The sequence below is a fragment of the Rhinichthys klamathensis genome, unplaced genomic scaffold, assembly GCF_029890125.1.
Source record: "Rhinichthys klamathensis goyatoka isolate OS25496 unplaced genomic scaffold, OSU_Roscu_1.1 h1tg000208l_1, whole genome shotgun sequence".
NCBI classification, from domain to species: domain Eukaryota; kingdom Metazoa; phylum Chordata; class Actinopteri; order Cypriniformes; family Leuciscidae; genus Rhinichthys; species Rhinichthys klamathensis.
Window position 1 is genome coordinate 91,787 of NW_026606733.1, and position 22,892 is coordinate 114,678.

The 22,892-nt window shown below is 38.3% G+C and overlaps 1 protein-coding gene across 1 annotated transcript in view; it reads right to left on the reverse strand.

The window, feature by feature from the left end:
* grin2ab (glutamate receptor, ionotropic, N-methyl D-aspartate 2A, b) overlaps positions 1-22,324 on the reverse strand; it is a 104,821-nt gene extending 82,497 nt beyond the window's left edge. The window contains exons 1-3 of the mRNA XM_056263542.1: positions 21,544-22,324; positions 20,851-21,035; positions 16,728-17,123 (exon numbers count right to left, since the gene is read on the reverse strand). Coding sequence (XP_056119517.1) covers positions 16,728-17,108 — 381 coding nt within the window. The 5' untranslated portion in view covers positions 17,109-17,123; positions 20,851-21,035; positions 21,544-22,324. The remainder of the gene's footprint in view (positions 1-16,727; positions 17,124-20,850; positions 21,036-21,543) is intronic.
* Between the last annotated feature and the right edge of the window lie 568 nt (positions 22,325-22,892).

The window sequence follows — 22,892 nt, forward strand, 5'->3', positions numbered from 1 at the left end:
AACTTGAGTACATTTCTAATGAAAAAAATGTACTTTTACTTCGTTACGTTGGGCGACGTTCCTCTCGTTACTTTATTTTAATGCAATATGTTGTTAAAAGCGTAGTTTATTCTAAGCGCACGCTCTCTCTTTTTTCTGGGCATGAGCGATGCTCAATTCACAAATGAATCACTCTTTTGAGTCGATTCTGTTCAAAGACTTCATCAAACAAGTTGGGCAGATCTGTCTAAATCGGTTCGCGAATCAGTTTGAATCTGTTCAGTTTCCTGCACGCACTGAATCGTCTCGGAGTCGTAACAGGAAGATTTAAGAACATCAAGAGCGTTGTATGAAGTGGCGGTCCACAGTCTACAGTAGGCTACATTCTAGAAAGTAAATCTGCAAATGCATCATATTTTTTGCCAGCGATGAAGATCTTTATTAGTTGAACATCTTCGTATGTTACTTCGTAAGCTGTCTGTGAATGAATTAGTCCACACGACGATACATTCGATTTCATTCAGGTAATACATTTTACAACCAAACAGATTATTACGCCATATAGCACTACTACAAAGTATGACATTACCCTTTTTCTGGACATATACATTACTTTATACATTAAATAAGCTATCATCGTCCAGTTTATGAATGTGTGTACACACACAATGTGTGTATTGCGCAGTGGCGTGCGAACTCGACTTGAAAACGAATGCCTTTGCCTGCCTTATTAGACACAGTTAACCAGTTTAAATATGCTTTCATAAATATAGCCTACATTTAAATACATTTTGGAGAACAGACAGAAGAAGATCCTTGCATTTGATCGTTGTGTTGGGCATGACATGACTGCGAGCACATGTGAAGAGTTTTAACTCTTTCTAATCTGTGTCAGTGGTTCCCATCCCTTTACATATGAATGCAAAACTCCATAGAGTCACTTTATTCCGACATTGTCTAATAATCCAAATGTAGTTGTATAAGTTATTATACTATTATACAAACCAAAGGACAGGCAATGGTTTTCGGGCTATAGATATAATATACAGATATACAGAAATAATGTTTGTCTCTTCTGTTTTTGTTGCAAAGATAGCTTTTCTAATTATGATCATTTTAGTCATTTAAATGAAAAAATATCTAAATAATATCATGTTATATATATAGAGAGAGAGAGAGAGAGAGAGAGAGAGAGAGGCCTATGTGATCCAAAGTAACTAGTAACTAACTACTTGAGTAGTTTTTTCATTGGATACTTTTTTACTCTTACTCAAGTAACTTTTAAAATTATTACTTTTACTTTGAGTAAATATTTCTATAAGTACTTGTACTTTTACTTGAGTACAGTTTTTGGATACTCTACCCACCTCTGGTCTGTAGGCACGTGTGGTTGCGCGTCGACACGCCCCGTGAGTTAACAAGGCTATATAGTATTTTTTTAACCATGCAGCAAACTAAAAAAAAAAAAAAAAAAAAAAAACTACAAACAAAAATTAACTGTTAAACCGTTGAACATAGTATTAATCGGTCAAAATGTTTACTTTCGGTTAACGGTTAAACGGTCAATATGAGCATCCCTAATCCCTTTAATTTTCTCTCAGACATTTCTCAGCGATTGCATCCTACCCTTAAAGCCACTAGTGATTTTTGAAAGACCCTGAGATAATGCAAATAACTCTCAATTAGTCTGCCTTTATTCATCTGTGGCATATTAATCATAAGGGTACTTGGGATTAAATCTTAAATGGAAGTTAAAATAAGCTAAGATATACACATTACCTTGTACATTTTAACCTAAAATCTTGATGTTGATTAAAATAAATTCATTATGAATTAACTACTTGGCAAACTTTCATTAATAGCTGAGCATAAGAGAAAACAGTGTTTACCTTCGATATAGTAAACTCAGCAGGAATGCTGGCAAAATGGCACCTCTAACACTAATAAATGAAGAATTTTCTTGTTCTGAAATGGAACAGAGCTACTGTATCTCCCTCTCTCCCATCCCTGATTTTTTTGTTAGTGTGTGAGTGTGTTTATACTGCACACTTCCCACGCGCAATGAGCCTATGACTTGCATAAGAGAACCTCACCTCTTTAACTCTCTCTCTCTCTCAAACACACACAAATACAAACACACAAATACACACACAAACACAAATCAAGCTCTTCACTTACTAACCAGACTGATATTTCATGAAAACCAATAAAATAGGCAGTTTTTCAAAATGGTGGAAGATGCTGGAGCCGTTCGCAGAAATTGCTGCACATAAATATCACACAGCAATGACAAAACCAAATTACCGACAAAGGAAGATAAGCAAACCTCGATAAGCACAATGAGCTTTACGTCCATGGTTCAGTTCACTAATAGCATTTAACTTTTGTGAAAACAAAGATGAGTGAGTGACAGGACGGGAAGGCCAAGTATGGTGACCCATACTTGGAATTTGTAGTGAACACACACACACTGCAAATTGTGGACAAAACAATGGATCAAACGCTAACCATGGGACCAGAATCAGAAGACGTGGATCGACTCACTGAAGCAAATATTAGCAAAGATGATAGTAAGAAACAATAAAATAAATTAACCACTCAGTTGTTTCTTTTGAAATTGAAAGAATTAAAGAAAAAACAAAAGAAAAACAAATAGATAACAGTAACACACAGTATTTCAAATAAATGATAAACACAGAGTCAAAATTTCTCAATATCAATTTCTGAAATTCAACCTCTCAGTTTCTCAATTTCAAGTTCAATTTCTTGATTTCAAATTCCAAAAAATTACTGAGTAGGAATGTTTATCAAAAATGAACACAGTTCAGTCCATGAAGAGAAAAGGGAGAAAAAATAACCCTTAATTTTGTCTTCAGGGAAATCCAGGAAAACTTGAAAAACGCAATGTACTATGCAGTTCTGTCCCACACAATCAGAAAACTCTTTTTCTCACAACTCTTTTTACTCTGTTTTCAGGTACGAAACGATGGGATGGCTCGCCAGTTTATAATATTCTAACATATCAATATTAATCTTTTGTTTTATTTTTGATCAAATGAATGCAGCCTTGGTGAGGGTAAGGGCCACAATATACTCACTGCAAACTTTTTTGTTCTTCATTTAGGGGTAAAACGAAGTTCGAAATACGTGCCCAGTGATATACTGTTATCGGACATCCGACGACGCCCACAGAGCGAAGTTTTGATGAATATGTAAATATGTGTTGTTCAATACCAGAAAAGATTTCACTTGAAAGGAGGCGGAGCCTCCGCACACACTTACCTATTACGTAATCGCCACGGACCAATGGCAATACGAAGGTGTTTTTCCGGAAAGTTCGCTTTGGCAAGCTGTTTCGAACTCCCAAAACGAACTCCAAACGAACATAGTTTCAGCCTGATTTTGTTCGAAATGACGTCACATCAGTTCGTTCTTCGATTTCGCTTGAAGTATATTGGGGTCTAAAGAGACAACTTTCAAAAACGATTAAAAAAAATCTTACTGACCCCAAACTTTTGGATGGCAGTGTATTTTACATTGTATAAACCTTTTTGAATATTACATTTATTATTATTATTATTATTAATAATAATAATTTTATTCTTTAAAAATATATATTTATATTAGGGCTGTCAAATGATTAATCGTGATTAATCACATCCAAAATAAAAGTTTTTTTTACATAATATATGTGGGTGCATTGTATATAATTATTTTATATATATAAATACACACACATGCTTGTATATATTTAAGAAATATTTTCATGTATATACTGTATATAGATTTATATATAATTTATATTATATATAAATATAAATATGTTATATATAAATTATATTTTTTTCTTAAATATACATGCATGTGTGTGTATTTATATATATACAAAATAATTATACACAGTGCACCCACATATATTATGTAAAAAAAACTTTTATTTTGGATGTGATTAATCGTGATTAATCATTTGACAGCCCTAATTTATATATATATATATATATATATATTTAGACAACTAAAATGGAACCCAAGTGTGGAATCACCTAAAGAGGTGACTCTCAGACTGGACTGTAAATAATATAACGACAAACTGAAGCGGATTATATACTGATCGTATGTTTGCAGTCGATCCCCTTCTCTAGCTTGCAACAGCCTTGAGTAAACCTGTAACCACAGTGACAGTACACAAAAGTAAGCGTTGAGACCTTTCACGGCATCTTTAAGAATAATTTGTATTCCAAACCGTTTGGCATTTGAGGCAACTCCCGGTGTTTTCATTCTCTCAGATGTGTGTAAAATTCTATGGTTTTTTTTTTTTTTTGTGCTGTTCAGCTTTTTTTTCTTATTCCCACCACCTAACAGTTTTATCTCACTCTCAAACACAATACCCCATTCTCTGCCATTTTTCATTACCGGAGAGATGCTGACAGCCCTAATGTCAGTGATTGACAGCAAAGAATAAACCACGAAGTGCATGCTAATGTCATATGCATATCAATGACTAGCTTACTGAGGTTCATACAGCATTTTATCAACTGAACTTTCTCACAAATGTTGTTGTGACTACTGAAAATGTAAGTAAGTAACTTTGCTTACACAATAGTTTTCTCTCTTTATAACTGAATTGTGTATAAACATAACAATCCAAATAGGACTAACAAACCACATTACGCTGCTGTGTGAATCAGCCTCTCACTGTATGCATGTCATCTGTATGTATGGTGTAGTCCTTCTGCAAATACGTAAATTTGTTTCTGTAATACGTTTTTTTTTTAATCCTTCTCAAAGGACTCTAGTACATAATGCAGCTGGACTGAGAATGTCATTTGACCTTCTTCGTAAATTCAAAAGAACGTTTTACCTTTTGAAGCTAGTTGGTGAAATGTCCACTTGTCAATAAAAACCAGATTTCTGCCAGAGGCATTGTGGGAGAACTGCATCTCTCTCTCGCTTACTCTCTCTTTTTATCCTTGTACTCCTAAAGGCATTTAGAGGACACTCCAATGGACAAAAAAACAAACAAAATAAAATAAAATAAATCCTGGAACTAGAGGGTCTCTTAACTAAATCTGTTTAAGTTACATAAGACCAATTTTAATTCTATTTACTTTGATTAATTAAAAAAACGTGATAATGTAATTACCCCTGATCATAAATAAATTATGTTACATTTTATGCAAATAAAATAAATAAACCCACTTTTAAATCAAGTCTATTCAATGCTTTCACCGGCCACATTAATCTAACTTCTTTGAATTATCTTAATTTGGGGCTTTTCTCAGCAAATATTGACGTACACAATCAATTTGATTAGTTATTGACATATGTCATTATTTTAATTAAAATCTTTAATCGATTAACAACCTATTATGCACTAAAAACATCTATAACATCTAGGCTACCTGTAGAGCAACAACTGTGCAATTACAATGTGGACAAACATGTTGCTACCAAGGTGTTTGTGTATGTATTTATGTATGCATCCTTTGATGTGCTACAGATCAGGCACGTAATGAACTAATACTGATTACATAATCATCATTTAAAACTTGTTGACAGTAGCACACTGCAGCACACTGTTGGTTAATTAATAGTGAAAAACACTCCTGTTGAACATGCACTGAGCAAACACCCGATAAGAAGATGAGGCAAAGGACGATAATGACGCTTCATAAAAGTAATGCACGAAATGTTCTCTTTCTGCAAATCTCTGGCAGACACGCGTAGACACATGGGGATGACTGACTGAGGACGGGGATGAGGCACAAGGTCAGCCAAACTGCAGCCTGCCTCGAGCAGATGGGGCTCAAGTGCCTTGCTCAAGGGCACAATGGAGGCAGGTTGTATGGTGCAGGGTCTTTCAGATACATTCTTCAAAACAAGGTTGTTCAATGATTCTTAGATTAAAGGCACACTGTGGAACTTTTCAACCTTTATAATATATTACCAAAACCCATTGAGATGGTACATCGACTTACAATAGGTTGAATGACACGTCTGCCGTAGCCTGAAGGTGTCTGTATCGCTTTTCCTAGCACTATGTAACTTCGGGTTTCGGGTAGGAACCCGGGCACAAAAAGAACTACAAAATTCAACCGCTTTACGGCATACGTCACTTCCCCCACCACCCACAACTTCCTCAGATTCTGACGTGGGTGCTCAACTCGCGTTTGATTGCCGTCTGTATGTTTTCGTCATGGCCGAACCAACAGCTACAAGGAAGAAGGCAAAGGTTTTGTCAGAGGACACTAAAAAAAAGAAAAAGCATAGTGACAAATGAAAAGCCAGGACGAGGATCAGCGTTCGCTCGCTGGCGTGAGCTACAGGAGGAGGAGGGGTGCCCGACCGATGCTGACGCTTGCCTTTACGCAAATGCCGTTTCCAAGGTGACCCAGATAAATCATATAAGTAGTGTAGTATTTTCTGGTATTCCGGCCACAGCCGATGGTGTTATGAGTGTAATAAAATACCCACAGCCCATTGTTCATTTCTACACACAAACACAGCCCGCCACAGTGCAGGGCTCGCACAAATAAAGTCGACTCATGTCAAATGTACATTAAATGTAGTGAACGTGCCCACGACTCAGTGCCCACAAACACTACACACAACATGTCCCACGGTTTCTGTAAAACGAAACCAACACACATAAGTTACAGTCAGCTCAGGCCGACAGTGTTTTTAGTGCAGTAAATGTGCCCGCCGTCCCGCGCCCACGGGGCTCGCCCCGCTCGCTCTCTCTCAGCAGACTGCTATAAGGGAATCGAGCGCGTCAAGGCTGCCCGCCTCAAACACTGCAAGCACACACAATCTAAAGACACGTGAGGCTGACCCATTGTCTATGGGCTGACCGGTTGACTGTTTGTTGACTTTTGCGACAGTGCTGCGGAGCTCGTGCCCTCTAGGGACGCTAGACGTGAAAGTTACAGGTCGAGCGCCACTAGTGGCCAAAAGTTCCGCGGTGTGCCTTTAAGTGAAGAACCCACTTATATATTTTTCATGCTGCTAACTACACACTGCAAAGTTTCTGGATTGACAACCCTGTCAATCGGATTCAATTGCTCATTTAAATACGGTTAAGCATAGCAATGGATGGAAAAAAATCTGATACTGTATGTCAGCGTGCATTAAGTCTTGGTGTGCAGGTGCAAAATAATAGACCTGCCACTTTTTTATGTAATGTGTTACTTTCTTTTTCATTTAATTAGCCTACTACATTTCTAAATGTCACTTCAGATTTTTAAATATAAAATAGTTCAAAGCGCTTTGTCAGGACAGATCATAAAAGGGCTTCCTCAAGGCCAACGGCCAGAGGTTTTTGACCCGCCAAATTCCTTGGTCCAAAGTGGGCCAACTGGGGCTTGAGAAGTGGTCATGAACAAAAGGCAGAGTTTATCTGAGTCAGGAGAGTGTCAACACCACTGCTCATTTGCCATGCTGTTTTCATATCAGGCTACCAGCTAACAATTTTCAGCTCAAAACTCCCTTTCAGACACCAGCGAATGTTTGAAATAACTTCTGATTATGATCTGATGGGGATTCTGTTCACCGTATGAGGCAGGAATATATTTCTATGCGATGCTAAAGGCTACTTATGCAAACAATTGCGATAATAAATAGACATATTATTATGGAAAATACCAGAGACAGCTTGAAGAACGTAGACAAATCATATGTGATTACAATCGTGTATTTATTTGATTTCGGGTTTCATTTGTCTCATCCCTGTGCCTTTGTTGATACCGGAATAAAGCATCCGCATATGGTCATAAATTATATATACTCCGGTTACTCATAAAACTCCTGTTTTCTGTCTGTGAGCTCCCTCTGTTGCTCTGGCTGAAAGGATAACAGTAGAGTGATACAGGAGAGACCGCTCAAACCTCCTCTGATCGCATAGTTTAGTGAAAAATGAATAGAAACGATCATTCTTTCTAAAGAAATGTGACAAACATATGGTATTTTATCAATATTTTTATAAACGTGTAAGCCTTTGGACTTAACCTTAAATGGGGTTATTTTGTGAATTCCTATGATTGCAAATAAATGGAAGCAGGCACGACTGAATAAGTGTGTGTTCTTTTTTTATGCGAGCTAATGATAAATACCAGTTTGATTCAGAATTATTTATGTGCACTCCTGACACAAATTAATAATTACTGTCACTGTAATTTTTTCTTATTGTAAATCATTGGTCAAATATCGATGCTGGAGTCTTAAGTCTTTAAGCAAAGATGAAGCGTTTGCTTCTGTCATGCTCATTTTGCGGTCTAGCTAGTTTTTCACTCAATGGTGAGATTGTGAGACATTGTTTTATAGAGGCATGTTAAGGGTGGCGTGGCGAGCAGGACGAGGCCGAGGGACGAGAGAGATAATGAACGACACCTGTGAGACGCACCGGTCTCGCATCTCTCACGGAGGAGCGGAAGCATAAAAGGAGGAGCGACGACAATGAAGATCGAGAGAGGAACAGGCCTGATTTTACGTTGTGATTTTATGTACTGTTTTGTGTGACAGCAGTCGTCCGTGAGGGGCTGCTGGCTTATACTTTCATTTTGTATTTGTGTTATTTTATTTATTAAACTTGTGGAATGTTCGGGCGACCGGCGAACATTCAACACTTTAATAATAAAAAAAACAAATACAAAATGAAAGTATAAGCCAGCAGCCCCTCACGGACGACTGCTGTCACACAAAACAGTACATAAAATCACAACGTAAAATCAGGCCTGTTCCTCTCTCGACCTTCACTGTCGTCACTCCTCCTTTATGCTTCCGCTCCTCCGTGAGAGATGCGAGACCAGTGCGTCTCACAGGTGTCGTTCATTATCACTCACATCCCTCGGCCTCGTCCTGCTCGCCACAGGTGGGATTTAGGGTAGCGCTGCGGGGCTACTGGCATGACAGTGGAAATGCAGCTTGATGTTGGTCTATTGGCCCCGCCCGGCACGTTGTTAGCCCTGGCCTGACAGTGGAAAAGCGGCTAATTATTGACATACAGGAAAAGTACAGAGCTTAATTTGGTAATTTGCCGTTTTTGATGAGAAATTGAGAAAGATTGTTTGAATACATACTGAAATCAGACTTTTTGATTTCACACAAACAGTGTGAGGTCTGAGATCTCATCTGAAACTCTTGAGGTGGTACATGTGAGATTACTGGGTCTTTTTCACAGGAAGGAAAATCTAAGAATCAGACTCAAGCGATATTCACCTGCTTTACATTTAATCTAAAAGATGTCTAGGAGTAACAATAGAGATATTAAAGAGGCCTCATTTGTGATATTTCTTTCCTATGAGAGTATAATCTCACCACTTTGTTTCTCAACCTGATTTTAAAAAAAGACTGGAGAATGTAAATGTACTGACATACAGTTTGGTAACAGAAAAGTGAGAAATTCAATCCTGCCTGAACAGACAGAGTATGGAAGTGAATCATAAGGGGTGATCAGTCCCACACACAGCTACTGTGGCCCAGCGCTTTGAACAGCTACACATTTCTACATCTAATCCTACGCCAGGCAGTCTTTGATCATGCGATGACTGCTAGACCATTATGACCAAACATGGAAATTCTCTAAAGTTGCTGCTGTTCTATGAAATAGCACCTGAAACAAATAAAGACACAGTCTCTGGATAAGTATTTATGCAATTTCAATAACAAATACCAAGCATTAAGGCACATCAAGCCATGCCCTGGTGCATGCTGACACATCGAGTGTGAGTTTGAAACCAACTTGTGAATTGTACCGATACTGTCGCAGTGTTGCAGTCATCTATGCACAAGTAAAACAGTGCTACTGTAAACACAAATGTTCAGACGTGTTTAATGATGCAAATACGCTATACCAATTCCAACAATGGCTTTGACTGATTTATCACAATAATGTTCTGCTTGCACAAACATCTATAACTCTAGTTTTCTGCTTGAGAAAAACCCTGTCTATCTATCGCTCACCAAGGTTGCATTTATTTGTTCAAAAATGCAGTAAAAACAGTAACATTGTGAAATATTATTACAAAAATAACTTTTCATAGAAAACTTATTCTAGATGCTGATTTGGTGCTCAATAAACATTTCTTATGTTGAAAACAGTTGCTTAATATATTTGTGGAAATGTTGATAGATTTATTTGAAATAGAAATCTTTCTAATCCTTTTTTTCTCTCAAGAAAAAAAAATCTTACTGACCCCCAAATTTTGAGCGGTCGTGTATATAGCAGTGACTTCATGTTTTCAAAGGCAACTTAAGCTGATGCACATAAAAGATCAGATTCAACATATTAGCATAATCTCCCAAACATTCATTGTCTGTCTTTATAAGTCAGTCTCTCACACTCACACAAAAAAAAGCCTATGGCCTAAGACATCATCTGAAAAAAAAAAAAAAAAAAAAAAAAACAGTAGGAATTATGAGGTTACTGTTTCACTCAAAATGATTTAGCCTGTGTCTACTTCACTATACAATATTCATAAAGTTAGTGTCTCACAAAACGTAGAAGTCTGCGGAACAGGGAATCTAAACTTAGACCTTAAAAGCTGCTTTCAAAGGTTTTTCAAGTTGTTTCACCCGCTCTTCTCCCAAATAGACTGTCATTTCCAGTGAAGGCAGCACTAAGAGGGAAAATGACCTCATTCGGTCCTGAGCACAGCCACCAATCTCCATGTTAGCCGATTGTCCTTTACAACCCGGGGGAAAGAAGCTGCGAGAGGAATAGGAAGAAAGAAAATAACTGAGGACGAGAGAGACATGTTGGTGGTCTGCCAGGGAGAGGGATCCTTTGTGTAGACCCTCTCTTCTGATAAACCCTGAAGGAAGAAAGATAGAGAAAGAAAATAAAAGAGAACAAGAAAGAAAGAGAGATGGGGGAAAGGAATGTTCACATATAGTGGGATTGCAGAGATTAAAAGAAGGCACAGACTGAAACTTGACAAAGGTCTGAAAGCTTTATCTTCTAAGAAAAGACCTGTAAAGCTCCGTCTGATTCTATGGTTCAAAGCGCCACATACAGTATGGGAGCGTTCCTGTCACCCGACTTAAAGTGACGCCAACGTGGCTAGGGATTTGTTATCCGGTGTCCTATTGACACCAAACAACTGTAAATGAATATATAATTTCAAATCTTTGTAAGAAAAGAGCATCTATAACAGCATCTAAGACCTGCTGGGAGTCACTTTTGGTACAACCCATAATAACAAGGTGGCCATCAAGGCGGGACTGTTGGGAGAGAGCAGGATTTATCAGAGTATTGAGCGATGGCAGATCGTTTGTCCACTGTGTCCCATTCCGGAGTCTTTTAAAGCATCTTAAATTACATTCCAGCGTAGGTTCGCCATTGTGACTTTATTGTGTGGTGTCTGCTTGAAACACAGCAATACATCACACAAAATAACGAAGGACAAGTTTATTTTGGTGTTTACAGGACTTTCACTTAAGCAGTTGTGATCCCTCCTTGGGGGCATTTGGGAACACAGGAGCACAGGTAAAGTGTAAACAAGAGCTGGATGAGTATTTTAAGATGACACAGAATGCTGTTCCAAGCTAAATAAAGACTGACAACTATTTGACGTATAAACATCCAAACTTTATTTTCGTGCTATAAATGTTTTAGTAACAGATACACTACCGTTTAAAAGTTTGGGGTCAGTAAGATTTTTTTACTGATAGTTCAGCAAAGATGCATTATATTGATCAAAACAGTGACAGAAAATACATTACTACCAAAAACCATATTTCAAATGCTGTATCTTTAACATTTAATTCATAAAATTATCATGGAGGGGGAAAAGCATCATAGTTTTCACAAAAATATTAAGCAACAACTGTTTTCAACATTGATAATACTAAGACATATTTCTTAAGCAACAAATCAGCATATTAGAATGATTTCTGAAGGATCATATGACTGGAGTAATGAACTGAGCCAGTGCAGCGAGTTTTATTGTAGCTGACATCATCAAACTAATGTCACGGTGACATCAGCAAAGTGTCTTATAAGCTTGTTGGGGGATGAGTTGGCTTTCACCCTTCAAGTGGGTTTTCTGTGTGTGTTTTTTTATAGGCACTTGTTTGGCACAGCTGATGACATCATATGATCTAATGTGCCAGTGCAACCTCAGTCTATTGTTAAATGAATAACAAGAAAATTTGAGGGTGTGTGGGAGATGGATAAGTGAAAAAGAAAAGGACTCTGCATGTGTGCACGTCCGCCTGTAAGTGTATGTTACATGTTTAATTTATGCCAGCCCCTCTATTCTGTTCTCTTCTCCCATAATGCACCTCTCTAATATAGATGGGATAAAAACAGCTTCAATGGGGCAGAAAACAGCTTTAGTGTTTAACTCTTCAGCCCTGGCTCTCTTTCCTTCTTTTGCTCCTGTTTTCTTTCTCCCTCTCAAGCACACCATATAGACCCTAAACGCATAAGCCCAGACCTCATTCCAGAAACTGAACATGCGAACCACATAAAGCAGCTCATAGAATATTCAGTCCTGCCCCCACAGTGTGCGTTAGTGCTCCCTGCCCTTTCTTTCCCACATGGAAGGCGGAAACATGGTTAAAAAGATGCGTCCCCGCGCCTTCATTTTTAATAACGTGAGAAGGAAAACCTGGGTTTACAGCGGAGCGAAGCATCCTCCAGGACCCTCACATACACGCTCTCAAAACACACTTACGCACCCCCGTGAGTGCACCGCAAAAAGACATGCCGTTGAACTTGATCAAAGCAGCCCAAGAGACACAGAGGTACAAGAGAGAAAGGATGTATAATACTATAGAGAAATAAAGGCCATTCTGAAACATTTTAAAGGGATAGTTCACCCAAAAATTCTAACATTACTTTTAAGACATTCCAAACCTAAAAACTGCCCTTTCTTGTCCAAGGACATTTTGAATAATCTTTACGTGGTCCTGTCCAACTCCAACTTGTTCAAATCTCTCCTTTTGTGTTTCATGGGGAAAAAACATCATACAAGTTATGAGAGTGAGAAAATAACAACCAAGTTTGGGTAACTAATCTGGGTGAATGTCATCATTTACTCAAACTCATGTATCCAAAATGCATTACTTACTTTCTTCTGTGGAATATAAAAATATATTTTTTATAAATGTTTCAGTGTTATTTTATGTCTACACAATGCAAGTTAATGATCACCAAAACTGTTTGGTTACCAACATTCTTCAAAATATATTTTGTGTTCTGCAGAAGCAAGAAATTCATACAGGTTTGTAAAAACATGAGTCCAAGTAAACTATGTAAACAATCTTCATTTAGGGGTGAAAAATCTCTTTTAACAATACTTCAAATATATAGGCATAATTTATAATCTATATATATACACATGAGTACCAAGATAATTGTGTATACCACATAACAGGGTAATACTAGCTGCTGCAGTTAGAGATCAGCTAATAATCGGTTTGATGGGTCTACTGATAAATAGTGTTAATCATAGTTAATAATGTACATAATTCACGTAAATGTTTATGCAGCCAGAGTTCACAAAATCCAGTTTCACAATACTCCCGAAGGTATAGCAACATTATAATCTTTACCTAATTAAGCCATTAAGTACAATTTGTGAAAAAAATTACTCTTGACAAGACAAATATTATATGTAGAAACTAAGCTAATAGCATCATGCATGCAAAAGTTACAATTTAGGATGCCAAACATTAATGTGCTATACAGTAGCCTACTTCAATTATATATATCTAACAGGATTCAATTTAACACAGTTAACACATTTACCCTAAATTGACACTGAAGCGGTTTCATTCTGTTCAGTCGGATCAGAAAGACCAGAAACTTCACACGCTGACCTTGATGTAATGGTCAGAGGATATTATATAAATAACAGATATAAATGCTGAGAAAAGGCTTACTTTATTTGTTCATAAATACCACTTGGCTTGATATTTTGATACTGAATAAGAGGAAATTCATACATGCTTTTTTGTGCCACTGTACACTACCATTCAAAAGTATAGAAATAGTTTTTTCAAAGAAATTAATACTTTTATTAAGCAAAGATGCATTAAACTCATTTAAACTTTCTGATTAAAAGAAAATATATATTTTTTTCTATTCATCAAAGAATTATTCAAATTATCCTGGAAACATTTTTACAAATATATTAAGCAGTTTCTACAAAATATTAAGCCGCACAACTTTTTTGTAACATTGATAATAATAATAAATGTTTCTTGAGCAGCATAACATACTGATTTCTGAAGGATCATGTGACACTGAAGACTGAAACTTCAGCTTTGCCACCAAAGGAATAAATTACATTTTAAAAATGTATAAAAATAGAAAAGTTATTTTAAATTGCAATTATATTTCACAATATTACTGGTTTTACAGTATTTTTTGGGGGGGGGGGGGGGGGGGGGGTCACTTATACACATTATAACTGTAAAAAGGATCTGATAGTAATTGTGATATTGTGATATCTGATGGTAATTGTGTCTTTATATTTCTGTTTATTTCAGACTTGGAAATGCACTGTGCTTGACATGTTATTGCACAGCCAATACAGCAATGGCTGTATCAGCCTGAGTATCAAAAGGAACTCTGGGAGATGATTTAAAGAAGGGATGAAGAAGCGTTATGGGAACAGCAAGCAGGGGGCCTCTTAATGTTTGAGTTTCATTCACATCAGCCCCAGCATTTGACTCCCTAAGCAGCGCTTCCCTCCTGAAGAGTCTCTTCAATTATTACCCTCCAAACTCTACAGCAGCACCGGGGCCTAATGTGTCAAAACGAAGTTGGAGGATGTCGCTCAGAGGAAATTAGATAATAAAAAATCTGAACATTATGAATTCTAAACACCTTTCAATATATACTTGCCATCACAAACAACTCGTCATACACACAATAACAGAATACTGTTCCAGGGTTTTTCCTCCTGGGTCAAAAATGCTCTTCGGTGGTGGCGGATAAACATGATCATCCACACTCACAGTAAAAAGTGCCCTACCCATGTGAACTGCGAGCCCAGCACTGACAATAAATCCAAAATAAAATGCAAAGAAACAGTTTGTAATATTATCTCATCCTATTTGTGAATTCAAAAAATAATCACTGCCAGGACAGATCATAAAACAAACGTGTTTAGAACTATTTTTTATATTTAAAAAGAATGTCAATTTAAATGTAAAAACATTTTTTTAGAGTGACTGATTTAAATAGTGAACAACAAAGTAACAAATAACATAGAAAAAGTGGCAGTTCTATTATTTTGCACTAACAGTCCAAGTCTTAATGCACAGATCATTTGACATACATAGTATCAGATTGTTTTGTTCCGTACAGTGCTATGGTTTTCACGGTCTATCGTATTCAACTGCTCATTTAAATACGGTTGTCAATCCAGAAACTTTGCGATGTGTAGTTAGCAGCATGAAAAATATATTATATGCAGAAAATGAGCAAAGATAACCAATAAAATAACCATTAAGTTGCCATTATAATCATTGAAGCTGTCAATTGCAACGCAAGATACAAAAAGCTGCACTCTGCGCAACTCCCGTTATAATCAATGAAGCTGTGTAATGAATCTCTTGTTGACATTGTGTTTATACTTTGTTCATTACAATGAAAGGATTCAAGATTGTGCAGAATTCATGCTGAACAAAAACCCCATCATTTTGAGCGGATTCTGACTAACTTAAACACATCTGATTGATTGGCCATTGCGTTTACGAGCTCAACAGAGATGTCTGTGATTGGCTACTTTACAAAGAGCTTACGCAAACACTCATGGGAGCTTTTTAAAAGCAGGCGGCTATCAGCGGGTGCCAGTACTGCAGAACGGCAGACATCGTCACATTAAATGATCAAATAATTCTTTGGCGGGCAAATATTAATCTTGACGGCCACCAAAATATTTGCAATGCAGGAAAAACCCTGTTTAAAAAAATAAATAAAGCAAAACAATTAACTGTACAAAACAATGCACATTGCATAAGAATTAAAACATCCAAAACATTGTCTGGTTTAAGCGAGAAACGTTCCTAACCACGACATATTACCACAATCCACTTACTCTGGTTATTTCATCACTGTTAAAAGAGATTGTGCGTTCATCTAAAATGATCAAATCACTTTTTGGAGGGGTAGTTTGAAGTGAACTCAGCCAGATGATGCAACGGGATGACATGGCCGCCTACAAGAAGTTCCTACAGTTTATGTGGATGAACAATGTGTAGTAATAGCCTAATAGTCAAATGTATCCATTTAATAATATGAACCTTAAACCATCCACAGCTAGACGTTTAACATAAAAAAAATGAAAGAATCAGTGAATCAACGTGCAATCATAAACTTTTTCAGCTTCAACACTAAACTCTGCGGCAGATCCGTCACTAACACGGCCGCAGGTTTAATGAGCTGTGTTGCTATAAACGCAGCTCATCGCCAACTTTGCAGAAACAAATAGACAGACAGAGGGACAGTGACAGAAAGACTGGCAATCCGTCAGGCTATATCTGATGCAGATGGCATGACTGATACAGAAAATCTGCCAGGTATCTGAATTGTGTCTCATTTAATGCCACACAGCTAGACAGTCCAAACCATGGCATTGAATATTTGAAATTAAGCTTTCTGTTTAGGCCTTGGTGGAAAGCACCTGATTGATGCCAGATATGATGAAATATTCTGCAGTGGGTTGCTGTAAATGCCCAAGCAAAACAAAATGACAAATAAAGCGCATACAGCCAGCCAGGGAGGAATGCATGCTTACCTTTTCGGCCATGGTCATGGCAGAGCCGCCATGGATTCCCAGTATGGGCATGGAAGTCTGAGAGGAAACAAAGTCCAGCATTTGTGCCACTGCTTCCTGGTCTGTGCCGTCTCCATAGACCAGCCCGTGCAGTCTCTGTCTGGACATGAGTTCACACAGGTGTGTAAGCATGCTTCCTGGGTCCGTCTGGTTCACCTGGACGCTGAGTACAGTCACATCCAGCGGCGCACCTATCCCACGAGCCGGACGCAGGGCTGATTCGGATACGGTGGGGGTCTGGCCCAGTATCACAGCTACACTCAGGGATGGAGGCTTCTCTGCAGCCTGCGACCAACCCAGCAAAGCCCATAAGACCATTAACCAGACTATAGCTCCCATCATTCCTGGCTTCAGCCCCTGTGAAGATGAGAAGTTTTAGAAGGATGCAAAACATGCTCAGACATCAGATGACATCAGGCAACAAATCAGGATTACTAAATCTAAACTAGACCAAAATCAGATAACGCACAGACATAAATTACATCCGGCCTATTACTTTGCACGCAATGTTTCAGTGAGGGGGTCTGGAAAGCGGAAGACAAGCTTTTAAAGGTTAAGATGGCGTGGTACTCTGTTCAACTACTCAATCATTTCAAGTCAATACTTTTCAATTAGTCTAAACAGTTAAATGGAACAGTGGTTCAGTTATTAGCAATTAACTCTGATGTACTGTCTTACAATATGTCAGCGTGGTTGCATTTAAATGGCCCGTCTAATTGATAGGACTCTTCAATAGTTTATTACGATTCAAGGCAAAATTTGATGCCTGAATGATTCCAGATGGCTAGTGTAGCTGTCTCTTAAATTACAGTAATAATTGATGAAATCATGCACTAACTGCAGTGCATTATAACTTCATGAGTAAAGAACAGCTTACACATGGTTAAATTTAAGTGCACTGATGTCAGCGGTTCAAAGATGGTTCAATCTCAGGAGATTGACTGTACTGTACAGTAAAAGTCATCAGAATGGAGGAATTCCATACCACTTATTTTTCTGTGGAACACAAAAGGATATGTATTCCTCTGCTATTCCATACAACATAATGGTAAGTCAATCTGCACCCATTCCTTTTCATTTTCACTGTGTGGAAAACAGCAGTATGAACAGTTCTCCTTTTGTGTTACACAGAATACACCCTGCAGGTTTGGAACAACTAAAGAGTGAGTGACTCATTTTAATCCTTTAAGTTAAAAAATATAGATTTTTTCATTTGGCCTCTTTTATCAAGGTAGAGATACTCTGTCTGCTATCAAACATGCTTTGATAGCAAAATTGATCAAATTCACTCTGAACTTTTCACTCTCACAAATGTCACTGGATACACCTGCTTCATCCCTAGAGTTCAGTCATCAGTCATTTACGCCTCCATTTCTTTCACTGACTATTGGGCCACAGCCACCAACCACAGATGAAAAAGTACTCTGATGTTGAGAATTATCTTATAATAAAAATATTTGCACTAGTCGTCAAATATTCTGTTTCTTATTTAAGTCTGCTTGAGGATGTCATTGGCAACACACTGACATAAACAGGACATATATATAGCATCATGAAGTAGTGTCAGTTTGTCTCTTAATATACTGTATGTGCCAGGGCATGTAATTTAAAATCAATCCTCATCGTGACAAAAATCAATGAAATGAAATGAACCCCACAGTCTCTACAGCTTGAATTTGGGGAGTTTGCTTGGTGTGCTCAGCAATGAACGATGTGATAAGAATGTGCTGCCATCAGCTTCTGCAAATACTACCATTTTATATCACCAGTGCTCAAAAAAGGACAAAGCTTAATGCAGAAGCTCATAAATTCACAGCTTAACAGAAAAAGTCTTACCCTGAAAAGTTACACTGAATGTATAGCAAATGCTTATATGGGTAGTTGAGATTTAATAGGGTTTTCAACTTCACAAAAAAATAAAATGTATATTTTTATAAGACATAATATATTTATGTAAAACAAATATAATTCTAATAATAACTAAATTGTATTTTTTTTTTTAATTTAATCACCTTTAATGTGACAAACTTGATACAAATATTCCATGTAGTCTCTCAACTAAAATGATGTAACAAGCCAGCATGCATAATAATAAAAGGAAAATCCCTGTGCAAAATGCTATTTAAAGTCACTTTAGAATAGATGGTGTATATCATGTCACACTGCAGAGGACTGTTGTAACACACACACATACACACACCTACGTGTGTGTGTGTATATGAACAAACACAATTAATTAAGCATACTGATATTTATTACTTATATGTTATCGCAACATCAATACATCAATGCAGGAACAGAAAAAAAGTGGATGACTGTTATCGGCTGATGTATTATATAATACCTCCTACAATGTCATTTTTAAATAAATGAAGCAAGACTAGTTTAACACTTGACAAACTAACAATTTATTGATGCGTTTTCAATTGTTAACAAACACTTATTGCAGATAGCAAGAGGTTTTAGCTTCTGACAGCTAAAACATTTAGCTGTATTGTGAAGCATACTAATTAGTGCCAATCACATAATTGCCTAATTGCTTTTTTGATGGTTGCAGTGGTAGTTTGTGAAAGTCAAAAAGTCATGCATGCCTCAATGGATGCATTAAAGATTCCAGAGGCTGGCAATTGTGCTCTGTTGTCTCTGTAACTTTCTCATTTTGTATACTCGCTAACATCCGTAATTGGCATCCTCATCCCCAGCAAAGCATCCATGCCCTTAAGTCTAACCCGTAGTGGCACTTAGTGTTTGCAAATGTAGTGCATCAATCTGCATTTCGTTCACTCCTTCTGCATGTGCAACTGTCAGATTTGTTGGACAAACGGTAATGTTTTCAGTCACATTAGACATCACCTTCACCCTAAGCTTGCAGGATACAACTGAGCAGCAGCCAAGGTTCAAAATAAAGACAGTTCGTTTCACTGACATACAAAACAGACCCATGGCTTTATAAGCATCAAAATTTAAGCAACGCTGCCAAAAACATCTTGCCAATAGGAGTGTTTGTACGAGTGAGGTTTGAGTATATGCCTGGAAGTACCAACCACAGTTTTGATGGTCTGTCACAGCCCATATTTCATAATTCAAAACCACAGCGTAAAGTGCGAAGTGCAGATCGGCTCCTCTGTTAGCAGAATATCACCGCTGAGATCACTTCTCTACGCAGGCGAATAGTGAGGTTGTGGGTGGATTTCTGAGTTTGACTGTGTGGAAAGGCGGAGGGGTCAACAGTTATGAGTACTCTCAAAATAAGCACCTGCACTAGGTCCTCCTCCCCCATCTATCTCTTTCTCTGACCAACACGTATGCTGATATATTCTTCTGTTTAAGGCCTAAACATATTCTACCTAAATATGTGAACAGACACTTCTAGCCATGCAAGCTTACGAAATTTGTGGAAAACTGCAGTATCGCTGACATTACTGTCCATTATGCTTTATGTTTAGTTTTCTCTCTCAACTACTGTCATGTCGAAGCAACAGTTTGCAGAGAATCTTGCCATGCAAGTTTAAAGTCAGTATGTTTATAGCAACTTTAATTTTTAATTGCACTAAATTTGGAAGGTAACTCCCTTGCCCCCTTGAGTCCTGAGGTTTGTTACCAGCTAGAGAGCACATTAAAAATATTCAACAGGGCATTTCATTGGTCAAGTGCTCGTGTCTATGATTGAGTACTTGCGTAATTTTTTTTTCTAGCCTAAAGCGTAACAAGAGTTGTCTCAATATAGCAAATGTAAGAATGTATTGCTGTATGTCTGGGTGTTCAGTTAGGGTCATTTTTTCAAGATGTGCATAAGTGTCTCTTTACATGCATGTGTGGGTAGAGAGGGGGCGGATTTGAAATATTTCAGCTCCTAAATTAATATCCTCCATAGCAGGAAAGACTATTTCAGGCCTGGTCCTGTAAGCAAGAGGAAAACATCAAAAATGTGCTTGGACAACGTGACTGCACCCAAATCTGCAAGTCCCTCATTCCCCATTTAGACTGTCACTGAACCCACGAAACAACGGCGCCCCCTGTCGAATCTCCCTGTCCCCCGCTTCACACCTATTACTAAACGTTCAATATTTAAAACGTATCTTACCTTGCGTGTCACGAGGTGTCAGTGAAGAAGACTCGGCGTGGTTGAAATGTGCCATCTGTGAAACTGACCGGTGTCTTGTGAATGTTATCCACGAAGATTTCCTCACAGAGAAGGCGCGTTTCTCGGCGCATTTTTTTTCAGACCTTCGGCGAACCACCTTGACAGGAGCTTAAGTATTCAATGTTCTGAAAGAAAGTCAACCAAAATCCTTACACTATGCTAACAAAAATGACAGAACTCATTATTTAGTGTATTTCAATAACTTCTCGCTCGTGGGCAAACTGATCTGCGTGGAAGCGTAACGGTCCCCCGCACAGAACCAAGTAACCTCAGAGACTGACTACAATACCCACATAAGCGTGTTTTAAAGAATACCCACCAGTGAGCTTCTAAGGTATATAGTCAGCGATGCAGAGGTGAGACCTGGTGTGTTTAAATAAGGGCCGGTGTGGTATTCCCCTCACGCGCGCGCGGGGTTTGTCTCTAGGGCGCTCGCTCGCGCAGCAGGTGTTGCGCATCAAGGCGGCTGAAATAATTTCTCCCGTCACGAGAATAAACCGACGGTTTTGTCAACGGCAAGATCCAACGACTCCCAAATGAATGAGAGAGCGAACCCACATTTGGTAAGGATATTAATATGTGAATAATAGGGTCTTTGATGTTTTATTGAAAGTAAAAAAGAGAACAACTTACCTAATATCCTGGTTATACATTTCCAAAATACCGGGCAGGAATTACACCGCGTTCTTACTCGTCATCGTATAACCTTGCTCTTTTTCTTTATAAACAAATCCGTCAAGTTCAGCGCTCTTAACGGCGTAATTCCACCAGTGCCCTTGTGTTTACCGAGTCCATTCCTGGCAGAGGTTCACCAGGAAAAGGGAAAGGAAAAATACGTTCAATGTTTTAGTCGACATAAAACGACCACATGGATTTTTCACCCAAATATTTATGTTATTTATTTCAGAGTCTCGAGCGCTTTCCGCAGAGGAACAGGTCCGCGTGCGTGCCTCCTCTGAGGGGATTCCGTCAATATCGCATCCTTTTGGAGAAAACTGCAACACGCCGTATTCAGACGTTAAAACGTCGATAGCAGGGATGAGATCTATTTCAGATATAGATTCCTCTGCGACACCATCGACTGAACTCGAGACATCATGGCAAACTGTCGAGCGCGTGTACGCTCCTTAACATCTCAGCGCGGAATTGAGACTGTACTGGCCAATGCCTCCCACGCGCTCCGCGCCAAATTCAACTCAATTCTCTTCCCTTGCCACCTGTAATTAAACGTAAACATATACGTTTTAGAGGGGTATATAAACTGGTTTTCTGTCTGTAAACGCAGACGGTTAGTAGTCGTATCTCTTATCTGAGGAAAACCATTTGGTTATGCTCGTTCATATTTCCACCCAACTTTACAGACCATTGCTCTCAGACGCACACTCCATGAATCAAGTAGATGTTAGATTGAGGCGCTCTCTCTCGCTCTCTCTCTCTCTCTCTCTCTCCCCATCACACACATGAATACAGTCAAATGATAATGAGCGCCATTAACAGTCCCTGCGCATGATGGGCGCGTCAAAACTGTGGAAAATTCTCAATCACACGACGCCTCAGTAAACAACTCATTTTCCCTCTCGATGCTGCAAAACCATGTCCCTTCCACGTGTTAAAGAGAGCAAAACAGTTCAACGAACCGACTCCTGTCTGTCTCAATGAAAACGCTGATTTTGGGCTTGCTCCGTTTGCGCCAAAATTGGTGGTTCGTTATGAGTCAGACGCTCCCATCTGTGTAATTTCCCTGTAGGAAATCCACGGGAGCCGTTATGATCCCCAACTCGTGCAATTAGCCCAAATCAAATGATTTTATGCTTTAAGATCATTTACCCAGTCAAATGAAAACTGCTTGACAAGTCTATTTAAAGTCTTTTAAACTTCAGATTATGACAGTGTGTGGACAATAGATATACAGAAGGAGAGTTTCCCCTCAGATTTTTGAGACAAGTAGATTTTAATTGCAAATAGTTGTAAGCTGCATTGCT